The 15,795-nt window shown below is 36.1% G+C and overlaps 1 protein-coding gene across 1 annotated transcript in view; it reads left to right on the top strand.

The window, feature by feature from the left end:
• Nucleotides 1-15,795, top strand: part of FAF1 (Fas associated factor 1) — a 534,743-nt gene that overhangs the window by 427,877 nt on the left and 91,071 nt on the right. Inside the window, exons 14-15 of the mRNA XM_003921572.4 lie at nucleotides 10,406-10,542; nucleotides 14,612-14,700. Coding sequence (XP_003921621.1) covers nucleotides 10,406-10,542; nucleotides 14,612-14,700 — 226 coding nt within the window. The remainder of the gene's footprint in view (nucleotides 1-10,405; nucleotides 10,543-14,611; nucleotides 14,701-15,795) is intronic.

The following is a 15,795-nucleotide window of genomic DNA, read 5'->3' as shown; positions in this document are numbered from 1 at the left end:
AGCCTACACAGTCAACCTGTCTATTCAACTCTTTCTGTTAAACATCAGCTGTCTCAAGGGAGCCTTAGTCTCAATCAGCCCTTGCTTGAAAGCTTTGATGAGTGACTGAGATGCCAATATTCTGTGCTCCTGGTCACTTATCTGTTAAAGACTTTCCTCCTGTGTGTGAGATTATAACTGAGGCACTCCCACATTTTTATATCCTTTAGGGTGATAGTTGTTTTCAAATACATAAGGGCATTATGTGTAAATGTTGGGGTTCTAAGAGAAACCAACCAATCCTGAAATGATGCTGAATCATTTTACATAATAATAAAATCACAAACTGTTTAAATTTGACTGGGCTCATGCCTGTAATCCCAGTTACTTGGAAGGATCATTGAGCCCAGGAGTTTGGGACCAGCCTGGGCAACATAGCAAAACCGTGTCTCTTAAATTTTTTTAAACTTAGCTGGGCATGGTGGTGCATGCCTGTAGTCTATTCATTTCAGGAGGCTGAGGCAGTAGGATCTCTTGAGCCCAGGAGTTCAAGGCCTCAATGAGCTATGATCATGCCACTGCACTGCAGCCTGGGCAATAGAGACCCCATTCCTAAAACAAAAACAAAAAAACAAAGTCTCTAAATTTGGCAGCTAGAAAGAAATCAGAGAACATGATAACATTAAATATATAGATAGATTTAAAGTAAAGATACATATACTTTAAATCTCTGAGTAGGACATTATCTTACAATGATGTTGGTACATATTCCCGAAGGTATGCAGCAATTTAATACAGTGGCAAGCATGGTATAAAGAATAACTTCTTGTTTAATGATATGAGTTTGAGATTGCTGCTATAACTTATTTTAGGAAACATTTCACCATATCTTTAAATTTGGAGGAATGGGAGCGGAAAAACCAGTTTTGACTCCAAAGCACACACAAAGAAAGAAAAAGAAGTCGTGTTTATTAACCCACAGACCAATTTCAAAAGTAGGTATCATTATCTTCATTTTATAGATGAGAAAGCTGAGGCCCTTAAGTTATCCAAAGAAACAGCTAACTGATGAAATCAGGTTTGTTTGATTCTGTAGTCTTTGTTCTTCCCACAATAGTATGCTGCTTGCAGTAATTCCTAATTTCTCTAATATATTAACATTTGGATATTTTATACCTTTTCTAAGCCACATTTTTTCAGTCAGTGGGTGATGACAGTATGGAATTATATAAAAAGTGCAGTTTGCTAAAAATCAGATAGTAAGTTTAGAATCATAAACTTGTGGACCAATACCTGCTTATTTTGAGGGTTCAAGTGGCCTGTGGAGGTGGTAACACAGTGACAGGGGCCCTGAAGACTGTAATTATTCACACTGACTGTCTTTGAATTAAACCGATTTCAGACGTAGTTGGAAGAGAAAAAGGAAAATTGTATAGTCAACATTGTCATAGTGAAGATAAAGGTTATTGAAGCATGAATTGGCCCATTCATGCAACAAATATAGTAGGTGCTAGGAATGCAGAGGTAAGCCATGGTTCTTCTGATATCTGTCCTAGGAGGTCTTACCTTACAACATCAAGTTCTTCCTGACTTCTAAGCGCCCATTCCTTTCTCTGATTTCCCCCAGCACTTAATCTGAACCGCTAAATCTAGGCCCCAGTAATATACTAGATTACATTTACTATTTGGAGTCCTTGATTTATCAAAGGCAAAAGATTCTTAGTGTGCTAAAGATAAAAACCATGTCTTACCTTATCATATATTTGGTGGGTCCTCATAAATATGTATTGACTGGTAAAAGGCAAAACACAGAAAAAATGTTATATGGCATTAAACATAAATTGGCTCTTTTATTCAGGCCCTGGAAAGTGAATCTTTTCTTTACATTGCTAGAGAAGGAATTTCTGCATTTGATAAGAGATTGAATTAGATGTTCTCTATTATGCCTCCTAAGAGTCTATGATCACCACTTAAGAAAAAGTAAACACCTTTTTATGAAGAAATTTTCAGGTCCTTAAAATAAATGTTTATGTTTTTAGTGGTAAGAAAAAGCCAATTATTATTTATGATTATTGTTCCTCAAAAAAATTAGGATAAATTAGTCTCCTATAGATTAGCTGTATCCTTGTTATTAAACTTTCAGTGCCTCAAAACCTTTTTCATTTGAGCAATTTATAGATGACAACAAGGGGAAAGTTTAAGAAATTACAATTACACGGCTTTTTTTTTTTTTTTTTTTTTTTTTTTTCAGATGGAGTTTCATTCTTGGTGCCCAGGCTGGAGTGCAGTGGGGCTATCTCAGCTCACCGTGACCCCTGCCTCCCGGGTTCAAGCGATTCTCCTGCCTCAGCCTTCCAAGTAGCTGGTATTACAGGCGCCACCATGCCCGGTTAATTTTTTGTATTTTTAGTAGAGATGGGGTTTCTCCATATTAGTCAGGCTGATCTCGAACTTCTGACCTCAGGTGATCTGTCCACCTTGGCCTCCCAAAGTGTTGGGATTACAGGCGTGAGACACCATACCAGACCAATTAACATGGCTTTTTAAAACTTGGACTATTAATCATCAGGCAGATGAGAGATGCTTTTTTAGGTTAAATTGTCCCAAAATCTCATCCTGTGTTTTCTTAAAATTGCTTTTAGTTTGTATTCTCAAACATGCATACAATATTTGCATTTGCATAGTGTGGCATTATACTGTCCTTTCAGAAAACAATTTGAGGTCTGGGTGTGGTGGCTCATATCTGTAATCCCAACACTTTGGGAGGTGGAGGCCACGGGATTGCTTGAGCCCATCAGTTCAAGACCAGCCTGGGCAATGCAGTAAAACCCATCTCTACCAAAAAAAAAAAAAAAAAAAAAGTATATATATATATATGTATGTATATATATATATATATATATATATATATATATACATACATACATACATACAAAAATTGGCCAGGCATGGTGCCACTTACCTGTAGTCATATCTATTCCAAAGGCTGTGGGAGAAGGATCATTTGAGCCCACGAGGTAGAGGTTGCAGTGAGCCAGGATTACACTACTGCAAAAAAGAGAGATTTGAACAGAAGACTCATATAAAATAGAAAAATGTAATTAACACTGTTAAAGGTTTGGGATTACATGCAATTTTTATTTATGTAAGGGACTTTTAACAAATTTAATTCAAAGTCATAAAAAGGTATGTAATAAAAAGTCTCCTTTGGCCGAGCATGGTGGCTCACACCTGTAATCCCAGCACTTTGGGAGGCCAAGGCGGGCAGATCACGAGGTCAAGAGGTTGAGACCATCCTGGCCAACATGGTGAAACCCCATCTCTATTAAAAAATACAAAAATTAACTGGGCATGGTGGCGCACACCTGTAGTCCCAGCTACTTGGGAGGCTGAGGCAGGAGCATTGCTTGAACCCGGGAGACAGAGGTTGCAGTGAGCCAAGCTCACACCACAGCACTGTAGCTTGGTGCCTGGCAACAGAGCAAGACTCTGTCTCAAAAAAAAAAAAAAAAAAAAAAAGTCTCCTTCTTACCCCCTAGCCATGTCACCCTCTCCAATGTTGTTTCTTATTTATCTATCCAAAGGTTATTTTGTGTATAAACAAATTAATATATATTTATTTTTTTCCAGTTTTACACAAATGGTAAACACAATTTAATACCTTCCTTTTATCACTAACATTTTATCGTAAAGATATTCCATATCAGTTCATAAAGAAATCTGTTTAGTAGCTACATCATATCCATTTAAATTCCATAAGATACTATAATTTTATTTAACCAAGGTTGATTGATTTAGTCACTGGGTCTCTCTCTGTTGCCCAGTCTGGAGTGCAGTGATATGATCAGCTCACTGTAACCTCAAACTCCTGGCCTCAAGCAGTGCTTCCGCCCCAGCCTCCCAAGTAGTTGGGACTATAATAATTAATTTATTTTTTGTAGAGGTAGGTCTCGCTTTGTTATCCAGGTTTATCTTCAGCTTCTGGGCTTAAGCAATTTCCTACCCCAACTTTGGCCTCCCAAAGTGCTGGGATTACTGGTGTGAGCTACTGTACCCAGTTATTGATGAGTTACATCCAGTTTCTGCTGTTACAAACATGCAGTAATTAACTGTGTACACAGGTGATTTCCATATGAAAATATATCTATAGACTAAATGCTTGGTTAAGAATATGTATGCATTTATAATTTTAATTGGCAAATTGCCCATGAAGGAATTGTATCAATTTCACTTCTATTAATAGTGTTTAGTAGTGACTTTTCTTGTAACCTTGCCAATGCCATTTTTTTCACCTTTACTAATCTGACAGGTGAAAAATGTTTTTTTTTAATATAGCTTTAGGCTGATGCGGTGGCCCATGCCTTTATAATCCTAGCATTTTGGGAGGCTGAGGCAGGTGGATCACCTGAGGTCAGGAGTTTGAGACCAGCCTGGCCAACGTGGTAAAACCCCATCTCTATTAAAAAGGCAAAGATTAGCCAGGCGTGGTGACATGCACCTATAATCCCAGCTACTTGGGAGGCTGAGGCAGGAGAATCACTCAGGAGGGGGAGGTTGCAATAAGCCGAGATGGTGTCACTGCACTCCAGCCTGGGCAACAAAGCAAAACTCCATTATGTATATATGTAGCTTTAATTAAGAGCAAACTCAGTATGAGTAATTTTGCATATCTTTTTAATATGCTTATGTGCCATTACTGTTTCCATTTCTAGAAACTTTCTGTGTACATTATTTGTTGATATTTTACTTACTAGTTTGTAAGAATTCTATATATAATGAGGAAATTAGCTTCTTTTGGGGAATTTGGAATTCAGAAAATTTCCCCATTTATTATTTATGTTTTGGCTTAGTTTTGTGTGTGTGTGTGTGTATGTGTGTGTGTGTGTGTCTGTGTTTTACCATATAAGTGTAGTAAAACTCATCAATTTGTCTTTTATGCTTCACTCTGCTCCAGCTATAGTAACCTCCTTGTTACCTTTCAAATATGCTAGATACTTTCCAACTTCAAGGTCTTTTATTTGCCATTCCTATGCCTGAAATTCTCTTCCCTGAGATATATATGTCATTCCCTCCTTCACCTCTTTTGAGTCTTTGATCAAATGTCAGCTTTTGAGACTTTCCCTGACTTCTTTATGTTATATTACAACCTCCCCTTCCCTGCTTTGTTTTCCCTCCATCCTAGGAACTCACAGACTTTTGAGGTATTTGTTAGCATTCTTTCAGATCAGATTAGCAAGTGGGAATTAACATTTTTAAAGTGGTCGCCTCAGGAGAAGAGCTACTTGGTCCAGTGAAGCTACCATTACCCAAAACACTTTTATAATGACTTCTTTTAAGAACTGCCTTCAGAGACAGAGTAAAGCCTTACAAAGAAAGTAGTCCTGTGTCCAGAAAGCAGTGTTTCTCTAAGTGTGGCCATTAATCACTTGTATCAAAATTATATGGGGAGGGGTTGGAGACCTATTAAAAAGGCTGTTTCCTGGAACTCACCACAAATCTATTGAATCACCTTCTCTGGGGGAATGGGATTGAGGAACTTGCCTTTTAAATAAACTCCTTAGGTGATATATAGGCCACTAAAGGTTGAGGATTACTGCCTTTACCTTTAGTTTCCCCTAGCTTAGTTATACACTCTGTTTTCCTAACTCAGTTTAGTTTGAACCAAAGATTTAGGATTATGCTATGGTTTGAGCGTCCCCACCGAAACTCATATGGGAACCTTAATGCCTGGTGTGGAAATGTTGGGAGGTGGAAGCTTTAAGAGGTGAAGCCTAAAGGGAGATGTCTGGGCCATCTACCCTTCATGTCATTGACTGGTCTCCTGGTAGTGAGTTCTCCCTCTTGTTCTCATTAAGCTAGATTAGTAGTCCCAGGAATGGATTTCTTCCCAGGAGAACAAGTTGTTATAAGGGGACGATGTGGCCTGGCGCGGTGGCTCACGCCTATAATCCCAGCACTTTGGGAGGCTGAGGCGGGTGGATCACAAGGTCAGGAGTTCAAGACCTGCCTGGTCTAGGTGGTGAAACCCCGTCTCTACTAAAAATACGAAAAGAATTAGCCGGACATGATGGCAGGCACTTGTAATCCCAGCTACTCAGGAGGCAGAGGTTGCAGTGAGCCAAGATTGTACTACTGCACTCCAGCCTGGGTGACAAAGTAACACTCCATCTTAAAAATAAATAAATACATAAAAATTAAAAAATAAAGAGAGGATGCCCTTTCCACATGGTCCACTTCCCCCTTCACCTTTCACCATGTTATGATTAAATATAAATGTATTTAAAAGAAAATAGTGATTTTAGTTTTGTATCCAGTTGTGAATGTTTAAAATTTTGTGCTATTATACAAATGCAGCATCTATAATGTTGTCTTATTTTCTAAATAAATAATACCTGCCCATTCATTTTCTGAATGGAAATTAAAAAAAAAAAAGTGACAGTGTTTGTTTAGTCAACAGATCTTTGCTACTGTATCTTCCTTTGCAAAAAAAAGTCTCTTAGTGCTGGCCTGTAGGTATAAACTATCATTTTTAATCCTAAAAGAAATGATGATAAAACTGTTAAATATTATTGTATATTTAATAATAGTAAAATAGCTGCCAATTTTAAGGGCCTACCATATTTTAGGCACAAGTCCAAGTGTTTTCTGTATCTTATTTCATCATTACAAGAAGACAAGTGTTTTAAAGATAAGTGTTATTCCCACTTTATACCTGAGGCTCTTTTAAACCCATGAGAATCACACTGAAAGGTAGTTATCAGGAACCCTTAAATAGAGTAGTTGATAGTATTGTGCCCTCTATTTTTTATCAGATATTTTCCTTTTATGGTACCTAGTATATGGTAGGTAGGCAGTGAGCATTTGTGGAATTTCATCTCCCTTCCCCTAAATTGCTAGGTTCCATTTAATATATATTTTATGTTAGAATACATCTTGGTAAAAGCCAGTGACTTAGATAATTATGACTTAAGTTGAAAGAAACTAAATAATATCCTGTTTTGAATTTAAACAAGATTACTTGTTTCTGTATCTGATTTCTTAGTAATCCTGGTTTCCATTAACAAGACAGAAATATCTATGCTTCAGCAATGAAAAATTTAAAAGTGATTAATATATCATAGCCATCAGATACTCTTTTTATATTTCTCTCCAAACCTTAGATTAAAACCATTTCATCTTATCTTACCAGTTTTCTAAAAGCAAGAACTGGTAAATATAAAAGTATATCTGCCTTAATGATTAATGATTTTATTTCACTCATTGTCTCAACCCTTCCTTCTTCCTTCTCTCCCTTCTTCCCTTGTATCATCCCCTTAGTGAGAGCATCTATTCTTTGTCTTTTCAAATTTGTAACTTTAGCATTTGGACTTGGGTTGATTTGGCAACTTGTTGGTCCCCTCCTCAAATGTTCTATGATGGGTAGCCTGTTTGATTTATTCCGAAATTTTATTATTTAAAAACAGAACCATTTCCCTTTGTCATAGAATGGTTTGCCCGCAAACTATTCTATAACCTTTGGGTTTGAGATTGCTGGAATTTAATTTCTTGTGAAAACCATTTATCCCTTCATGACATCTAACTCTGATGAACCCCATGTGCAGTTGGGTTGACAACTTTGGCCCTGTCACTGGATGTACTGGTACACTTTTATCTCTTAAAAAGCAATAAAATACCGCAATTATGAGAACCATGCATTTCCTCTTAAAACAACTGGTTTTTCCCACATCCATTTTTCTTCTAATGTTTTCGAACTGATTTTTTGCTGCTGGTAGTGTGTTATGAATGGTAGCCCTGTGCATGCATGATCTTGGGAGGAAGAAGCAGAGTCTCCTAGCCATGAGAAAGATTTAACATCTGTGCTGTGAAGTGCCACCTCAGGTTCTTGTTAATTATAATGGAATGAACTGACAAGTAGGAATTTTTACAATTTCGTACTGTCCACTGGCCCTACAGGCTCTTGATGATTGCAATTTGAAAATCTTAAACATGATTCATGTTTTAGGAAGATTGATCAGATTAAAATTTTAAGTCTCCCTTTGATTAGAGCAAATTGTTGGTTAAGGCTACTGTAAAGTGTCAGCTGGCTGTGTGATCCCTGTATATCTCCCAGCTACTTGCAAAAAAATAGAGTGATTTGCTAATAACTAGTAGAAAATTGATCACTTTTTTTTTTTTATAGTTTACTGAATGGCTATGTGGTCTGAGATCTGTACCACAAATATGCTTTGCGTAGTGGTGAAAGTTTTGCTATATAGTATTTTATACTCAATAAGATACCTATATTTTCATAATTATTTTATCTTCTTGCTCATTTTCACAAAAAGAACATGGGAAGTAAACAATTTCCAGGCAAAATTGTCTTGAGATGAAATTCTTAAAACCACTGAACTTACCTGCTTTTCCCTTTTATTTTTTTTTCTCTCTCTCTTCCTTTCCTTTATTTCTTTCTTCATTCCTTTTTTAGTGATATTCTGTTTAGCTAGTACGTAATAGCACTTATGGGCAGGTACTTTGTGATATCTGCTTAGTCCATTGGTGTGAAAGCAACAAGGACTTACTCTCTTTTGTAGGAAATTACATTCCAACTATTTTTTGACATCTTTTATTTTAGAGGTTGCCAATGATCAGATCAGAGTCAAGACTGACTTAAAATATTTTAGAAAAAAGCACCAAAAAAAGGAGATCCTCATTTTCTAGTCTCATGATCTATACATCACCATTGATAAGTTAAGCTATATGGATGTGAAATTTGGTATGGAAGGTTAGGCTGCTTGAGCACCCTTTATGCCATAATAGTTGAGAACATGAGAATTTGAATTTTCATGGTGGCACTGATATGAAATTGCCATGAAGTCTGGTTCCAGTGAACTTATTGCAGTGGTGCTAACTTGTCTCAACACTCTTGCCAGCAGTTCTAGTGGCCGTTAACAACACTTACTTTCTATAGTCATAGCACAGATTTTATGGAGGATTCAGTCTAAATTTTTTATATAAATTTCTATAGACAGAAAATATACTGGCTTTAAAAATTAAGAGGTTTGGTTCTGTTTTGAATTTGGATATCAAATGAATCTGAACACATGACATTTTAATGCCGTTTGTCTTTTCAAATAGATTTACCTTCTAATGTATGTGATGACAGGACTTTGCTCATCAGCTAGAGCATACATTTCAGAGGAGTTGTTACCTAAAATATTATCATAAGGCATAAGAAAACAGACGATTTAAGTTGCTTTTCATGAACATAATTAAGAATTAATAAGCCAGTACCAGTGGCTAGTCCCCAGAATTTCCACTGTTTTGCCTTTTGTGACCTGTGTTATTAAAAGTCCATTATTTTTACAGACTTTATTAAATTGGATCTTATTAAAGCATTCTATATTTGCATTTGGTCTTTCATAATTCATTATTATTATGACATTTACTTTTTACCATCAGATCTGAAAACATATCATAAGCTACCCTTTTCTCTTGAAAGAAATGCTAATTTCAAACAGTCCTCTAATAGAAGAGAAAAGCTTTATCAGTTTTTTCATTTATTCCAGATCGTGTTAAGAATACTAATGCTAGACTTCAGTATGCTAATATCTCGGAGCTTTTTTTTTGGTCAAAAGCTTAGAATTATTATTTTTATCTCATGCTAAGTATGAAACTAGAAGACCCACTACTACTGGAGAAAACACAGTTGTAAAGTACAGTTCTTGATTCTAAAGACTTGCGAAAATGTTGCTAAATTCTGTTTTTTAGGATGATGCTAGTCAATTTGTCTTTGTACAACACAGTGTTATTCTATTTAAGAAATCGTATCCTCTTGAAATTAGTTTGTTTTTCTCATAGTTTAAGGGTAGTGTTACAGTGTTTAGGAATCCTATGCAGCCGGGCGCGGTGGCTCAAGCCTGTAATCCCAGCACTTTGGGAGGCCGAGGCGGGTGGATCACGAGGTCGAGAGATCGAGACCATCCTGGTCAACATGGTGAAACCCCGTCTCTACTAAAAGTGCAAAAAAATTAGCTGGGCATGGTGGCACGTGCCTGTAATCCCAGCTACTCAGGAGGCTGAGGCTGGAGAATTGCCTGAACCCAGGAGGCGGAGGTTGCGGTGAGCCGAGATCGCGCCATTGCACTCCAGGCTGGGTAACAAGAGCGAAACTCTGTCTCAAAAAAAAAAAAAAAAAAAAAAAAAAAAAAGAATCTTATGCTGTTAGCCTCAGACAGCATTTACGGTATGCTTCCTGCTTTTCTATATGATAATCACTTCTGTGTCATGTCAGATATGTTGAAAGCTCAATATAGCAATATTTTACATATTGATATCAGGCAGACTGTCTAATTTAACATAACTAATAACACAATGCGTTCTTTGTTGAGTACTAGTAAATCCATTAAGCTGTAAAGCGAAACTCACTTTGTATTTTGTCTCCTTTTAGATTTCTCACTATGTGCAATAGACACTTTGGCAGTGTTGTGGCACAAACCATTCGGACTCAAAAAACAGATCAGTTTCCGCTTTTCCTGATTATTATGGGAAAGCGATCATCTAATGAAGTGTTGAATGTGATACAAGGTAAAGTATATGTCACAAGGAGAGTAAAGTCTTCCTAGTATGTGATAACTTTATATAGTTTTTCCATCAAAACTGACAATATTTCTATTCATGAATATCTTTGCATTTGAAAATGTACAACATCCTGAAGAATGTCTTCAAAAAGTATAGGTGCTATAAAAATAATATGCTTCATGAAAATCTAACAGAACATCTTAATAAAATTGCACAACCCTTGGGACACAGGGTGTTCAAGTTAAATGTTCGGAATTGCTAAATTCTGTAATCTAGCAATTAGGACATAATCAGTTGTCAAATATGACATTTCTTATTTATATTGATTTATTGCTATAATGTTGATTTATTGAAAGAAATACTTATCTTTAGTTATCTAGAAAATTCAGTTACTGTAAATTGAAGATAGAATTTTTCACAGTGACAATTGTGTCTTCTTATTTGTATGATTCCATGTTTAGGGTACAACCCTGAAGCATGAAGCTAAAACTGTATATGGGATACTAATTTCTGCCTCCATTTAAGTCTGATTGTGAGGAGAGGATATGTGTAAAATGCAGTGCCTTTAAAACCGAAACAAAACCAGACCTCTAGCATTTTATGTTTTCTCTATAACTACAGCATTCAGTTCAAAAACAGTGTTTAAAAAGACCTGCAGGGAAACTTATTTGCATAGGATAAATGGATAATGAAGATAACACTTCTTTCCTGCTTTCCCTGTCAGAGGCAATGTTGCAAGAACTAGTGGTTCTCAAGGTGTGGTTTGTAGACTTCAGACTAGACCCTTTCAAGGGATCTGTAAGGACAAAATTATTTTCATACTGTAACAACACTTTTTTTTTTTTTTTTTTTTTTGAGACAGAGTTTCGCTCTTGTTACCCAGGCTGGAGTGCAATGGCGCGATCTCGGCTCACCGCAACCTCCGCCTCCTGGGTTCAGGCAATTCTCCTGCCTCAGCCTCCTGAGTAGCTTGGATTATAGGCACGCGCCACCATGCCCAGCTACTTTTTTGTATTTTTAGTAGAGACGGGGTTTCACCATGTTGACCAGGATGGTCTTGATCTCTTGACCTTGTGATCCACCCGCCTCGGCCTCCCAAAGTGCTGGGATTACAGACTTGAGCCACTGCGCCCGGCCTTTTTTTTTTTTGGCCTTTTTTACTGTGTTGATATTTGTACTAGTGGCTCAAAAAGAATAGTTTATAAATTCTTGGCGCCTTAGCACGAATCAGTGCCATAACACAAAACTGTACTAGTAGACATATTCTTCATTGCCATGTATTTGGTTAAAAAAGAAATTAAAAAGCCTTAAGAATGTTCTTGATGAAGCAGTAAAAATTAGTACTTTCATTAAATTTTAGCCCTTTTAATAGTTTGTGTGGCACAACGGGAGGTATGGGTAAAGCACTTCTGCTGCATACTGAAGTATACTGGTGGTCTCGAAGAAAAGCACTGGTATGGTTGCTTACACTGAACTACTTGCTTTTTATTTCTTATAGAAACTGTTTTTACCTGAAAATATTACTGACAGGCAAACTGTGCTTATATAGCCTGGGTAGTTGCCAGACATTTTCTGCAAAATGAACAAAGTGAATCTGTGGTCTCTGTTGTTATTGATAAAATTCAAGTTTTCAAGCAAAAATTTGTGTCGTCCACCTTAAGGCTGGTATCTTAAATACTTTTTAATAAAATCAGTGGTGATATTAACAAATGTGATTTTTAAAATATTCTATAATGAAGTGTCAGCATTCAGCAGAGAAATGCATAAGTCAGTGAACCAATGTTTTACAAATGACCGATGCATGATATTATAAAATCATGTACAGATAAAAAGATCCAATCAAAGGGCAATTTTAATGTGACAGAGTATGCACATTTCATTGATATTGTTTCAAACTCCATGTGCCTCTAATAAGAAACTTAGACTTGTCAGTTTAAGTGTGGTATCAAAAGAATATCCACATTTATCTATGAAACTACTTCTCCCTTTTCCAACTACCTATCTTACCAGATTTTCTTCATAAATTTCAACCAGTACAACATGTTGTAATTGGTTAGTACAGAAGTAGGTATGAGAATGCTGTTGTTTCTATTAAGCATGCACATTACAGAGATTTGCAAAAATGTTATAATAATGCTGCTCTTCTCACTAAACTTTTTCTTTTGGAAAATAGTCATGTTTGATAAAACATAATATTTATGTTAACATGTGATAGGTTTATTATCATTACTTTTAAATGAATTTCTATTTTAATTTCTAATACAGTAAATGTTAATAGCCATAATCCACATAAACAAAAGTTCTTTGGGGATCTCAGTAATTTTTAACAGTGTAAAGGGGTCTGAGCCCAAAAAGTTTGAGAACTGCCGCAATCAACTATAAAGAGTAAGTTTGCCCTGAACTAAATTAACTGGTACACTTTTTCTCTGTCTTTGATCAATAGGGCTTAAGTATGAAGTACCTACAAGTTCAGTTTGGCAGTGTATCCTTCCAGTTAGGGCTAAAACATAGCTGATAAGCAGTGACTTAAGCCTACAAATTAATGGCCAGTATGTAGTCACCTATACAACTGTGACTACAGTATTTTCCCACTGATGATTCCAGTATACTCCATATAGTATCCATTTCCCATGCTCTGAGTCTTAGCCACTACAGTTTTAAATAAAATATGGAAACCCAGTGACTTGCCCAATACTAAAATCTACATTGGCTAGATGTGGTAGCACATACCTATAATCCCAGCTACTTGGGAGGCTGAGGTGGTAGGATCATTTGAGACCTGGGCAAAAACCAAGACCCTGTCTCAAAAAATAAACGATAAATCTACCTTGAAGGTGCTCCTAAACTTATTTTGTCATCTGTCATATCTATTAATATTAACTACCAATGATTGTGTGTATACTTTATATTATCTCCATTCCTTCTAAGAACATTACAATCTCCATTTTGAGAAAAGGAAATTGATCCTTAGAGAGCTACATGCTGCCAGTGATCATAAGGATTATTAGGGAAAGGACCATTGAAAAATTATGTTAGTCAAGCCCTCCGGAAAAATGCCAGCAAGGATGCTTGATCTTTATTGTCCTGTTGGTGGCCATTTCATAATTGGGAAGAAGACCCCTTCTCAAGCCTAATTCTTTCTGCCTGAAGGTTTGAGAGAAGAGATTTGTCATATCTTTATATATCCTCATGAATTTTTTTCTTGTAGGTATACCCCAAGCAAATAACAATGACTTAATGTGTTTAGTAAATGGCATATATGTGCTATATGTTTGTTGTGGACTTGGTCAGGGAATAAAATGACATTAAGAAAAATCAAACATTTAAAATATCTTCTTTATAAAGATTATAAAAATCATTTAAAAGCAGCTTAAAGGGAGAAATATTAATAGGGCAAAAAAAGAAATCAATTTTTTTCAGAAATTGAATTATTGTTTGTTTCACTAGAGGATTTTTAGCAATAGAAAATAATTCTAAGTAAAGGTGAGAGACTGAGGTGAGTGGCAAAGGAGACAGGCTTCCAGTCAGCCTCTTCTGGTTTCAAATTCTTGCCTCATTGCTTAATCAGCTTGACTGTGGTCAGGCAGGTTTTTTGAGCCCTCTAAGACTCATTTTTCTTCTTTTTAAAATCAAATCATAATGACTCCTTCATAGAATTGTTGTACAGATTACATGAGATAGTATATGTAAAGTGTTTAGTCTAATCAGTGATATGTAAACAATTGGTAATTGTTGCTAGTGTTATTAACTAGATATGTTTTCATAATTTGACAGAACTTTTGAACCTCATGATTTGGACATTCTTGTATATAGTACTTAAAGTCCTTCTTATTAAAAAACTGCTCTCTCAAATATAACTGTTCTGAAATTTCAACTGCTAGTATACTAGTTTACTCTTTCTTGTTGAACATATGAAACATTTCTTAAAACCACAAAAGTATTTTAACTGTAATTTTTTTAGACTGGTTATTCCTTTCTGGTTAATTCTAGAATGACTTTCCAGTTTCTAATACTTTAATAATTTGAAGTGATATATAAAAAGCTTATATAAAGTTTGGCAATCTCTTTGTTTTAGGTAACACAACAGTAGATGAGTTAATGATGAGACTCATGGCCGCAATGGAGATCTTCACAGCCCAACAACAGGAAGATATAAAGGATGAGGTAAGGTAAAGGTTAAGCAGATCTTTAACAGGATTTTGATGAGTTAATTTGTCAAGTGGTGGTACATGCCTATGATATGATTGATAAATAAGGATGATGAAGATCTATTTCCCAATTCAAGGGTTTTTATACGATGGAGTATGTCATTGGCATTACCAGTACCAGTCCATTCTTTTTACGACCCCAAAACCCAATAATTTTGTTTTAATTTATGGACTATTTATATTTTGCTAGATTTGGGGTGGTTACAGGAAGACGATTTGCAAGAAATGAGTTCAGAAGCATGTTTATAGAAGAAACTATAGTCCAGGAAATTAAGTCTACTATATGAATTATATCACTCACTTTTAAGGTCCTCTTATTTTTTTTAAATATTAAGAGATCAATTAGGAATAAGCACATTTTACATTTAAATATATTTTTGAAGTACTGTGAGAATTAGCAAAGGATCTCCAGCATTCTGAATTTTTCACATATTCAGGTGTTACAGATAGCATGAACATAGAACCTCAAAATAATAATAAAAGCATTATTGATGGCAATAATGTTCAGTCCTTACCTGGTATTTGTCATGTGCCAGGCACTGTACTAAGTGCTAATCATCATCTCATATGATCCTCAGAATAACCCATGAAGTTGTATATCAGTCAGCATTCTGGCAGTAAATAGATGACACATTTAAACTAGGTTATTTAAGAAGAATTTAATAAGGTGACTATTTGTAAATATGTGGGCAGGGTTTTCAAAAATCAACAGAAAAGGCTGGGCACAGTGGCTCACGCCTTTATCCCAGCACTCTGGGAGGCTGAGGGTGGGTCGATCACTGTGTTTAAAAGTTTAAGACCAGCCTGGCCAATATGGTGAAACTCTGTCTCTACTAAAAATACAGAAATTAGCCAGGCATGTGCCTGTAATCCCAGCTACTCAGGAGGCTGAGGCAGGATAAATCACTTGAACCTGGGAGGCAGAGGTTGCAGTGAGCTGAGATCACACCACTGTACTACAGCCTGGGTCTGTCTCCAAAAAAAAAAGAAGAAGAAGAAGTTAATACAGACTCTAAGGCTAAAAGGCTAAAGGGAACCATTATCATCTCGA

Source organism: Saimiri boliviensis, chromosome 11, assembly GCF_048565385.1.
Source record: "Saimiri boliviensis isolate mSaiBol1 chromosome 11, mSaiBol1.pri, whole genome shotgun sequence".
NCBI classification, from domain to species: Eukaryota; Metazoa; Chordata; class Mammalia; order Primates; family Cebidae; genus Saimiri; species Saimiri boliviensis.
The sequence above is the reverse complement of the archived record's forward strand: the minus strand, read 5'-3'. Positions and strand labels throughout refer to the sequence as shown.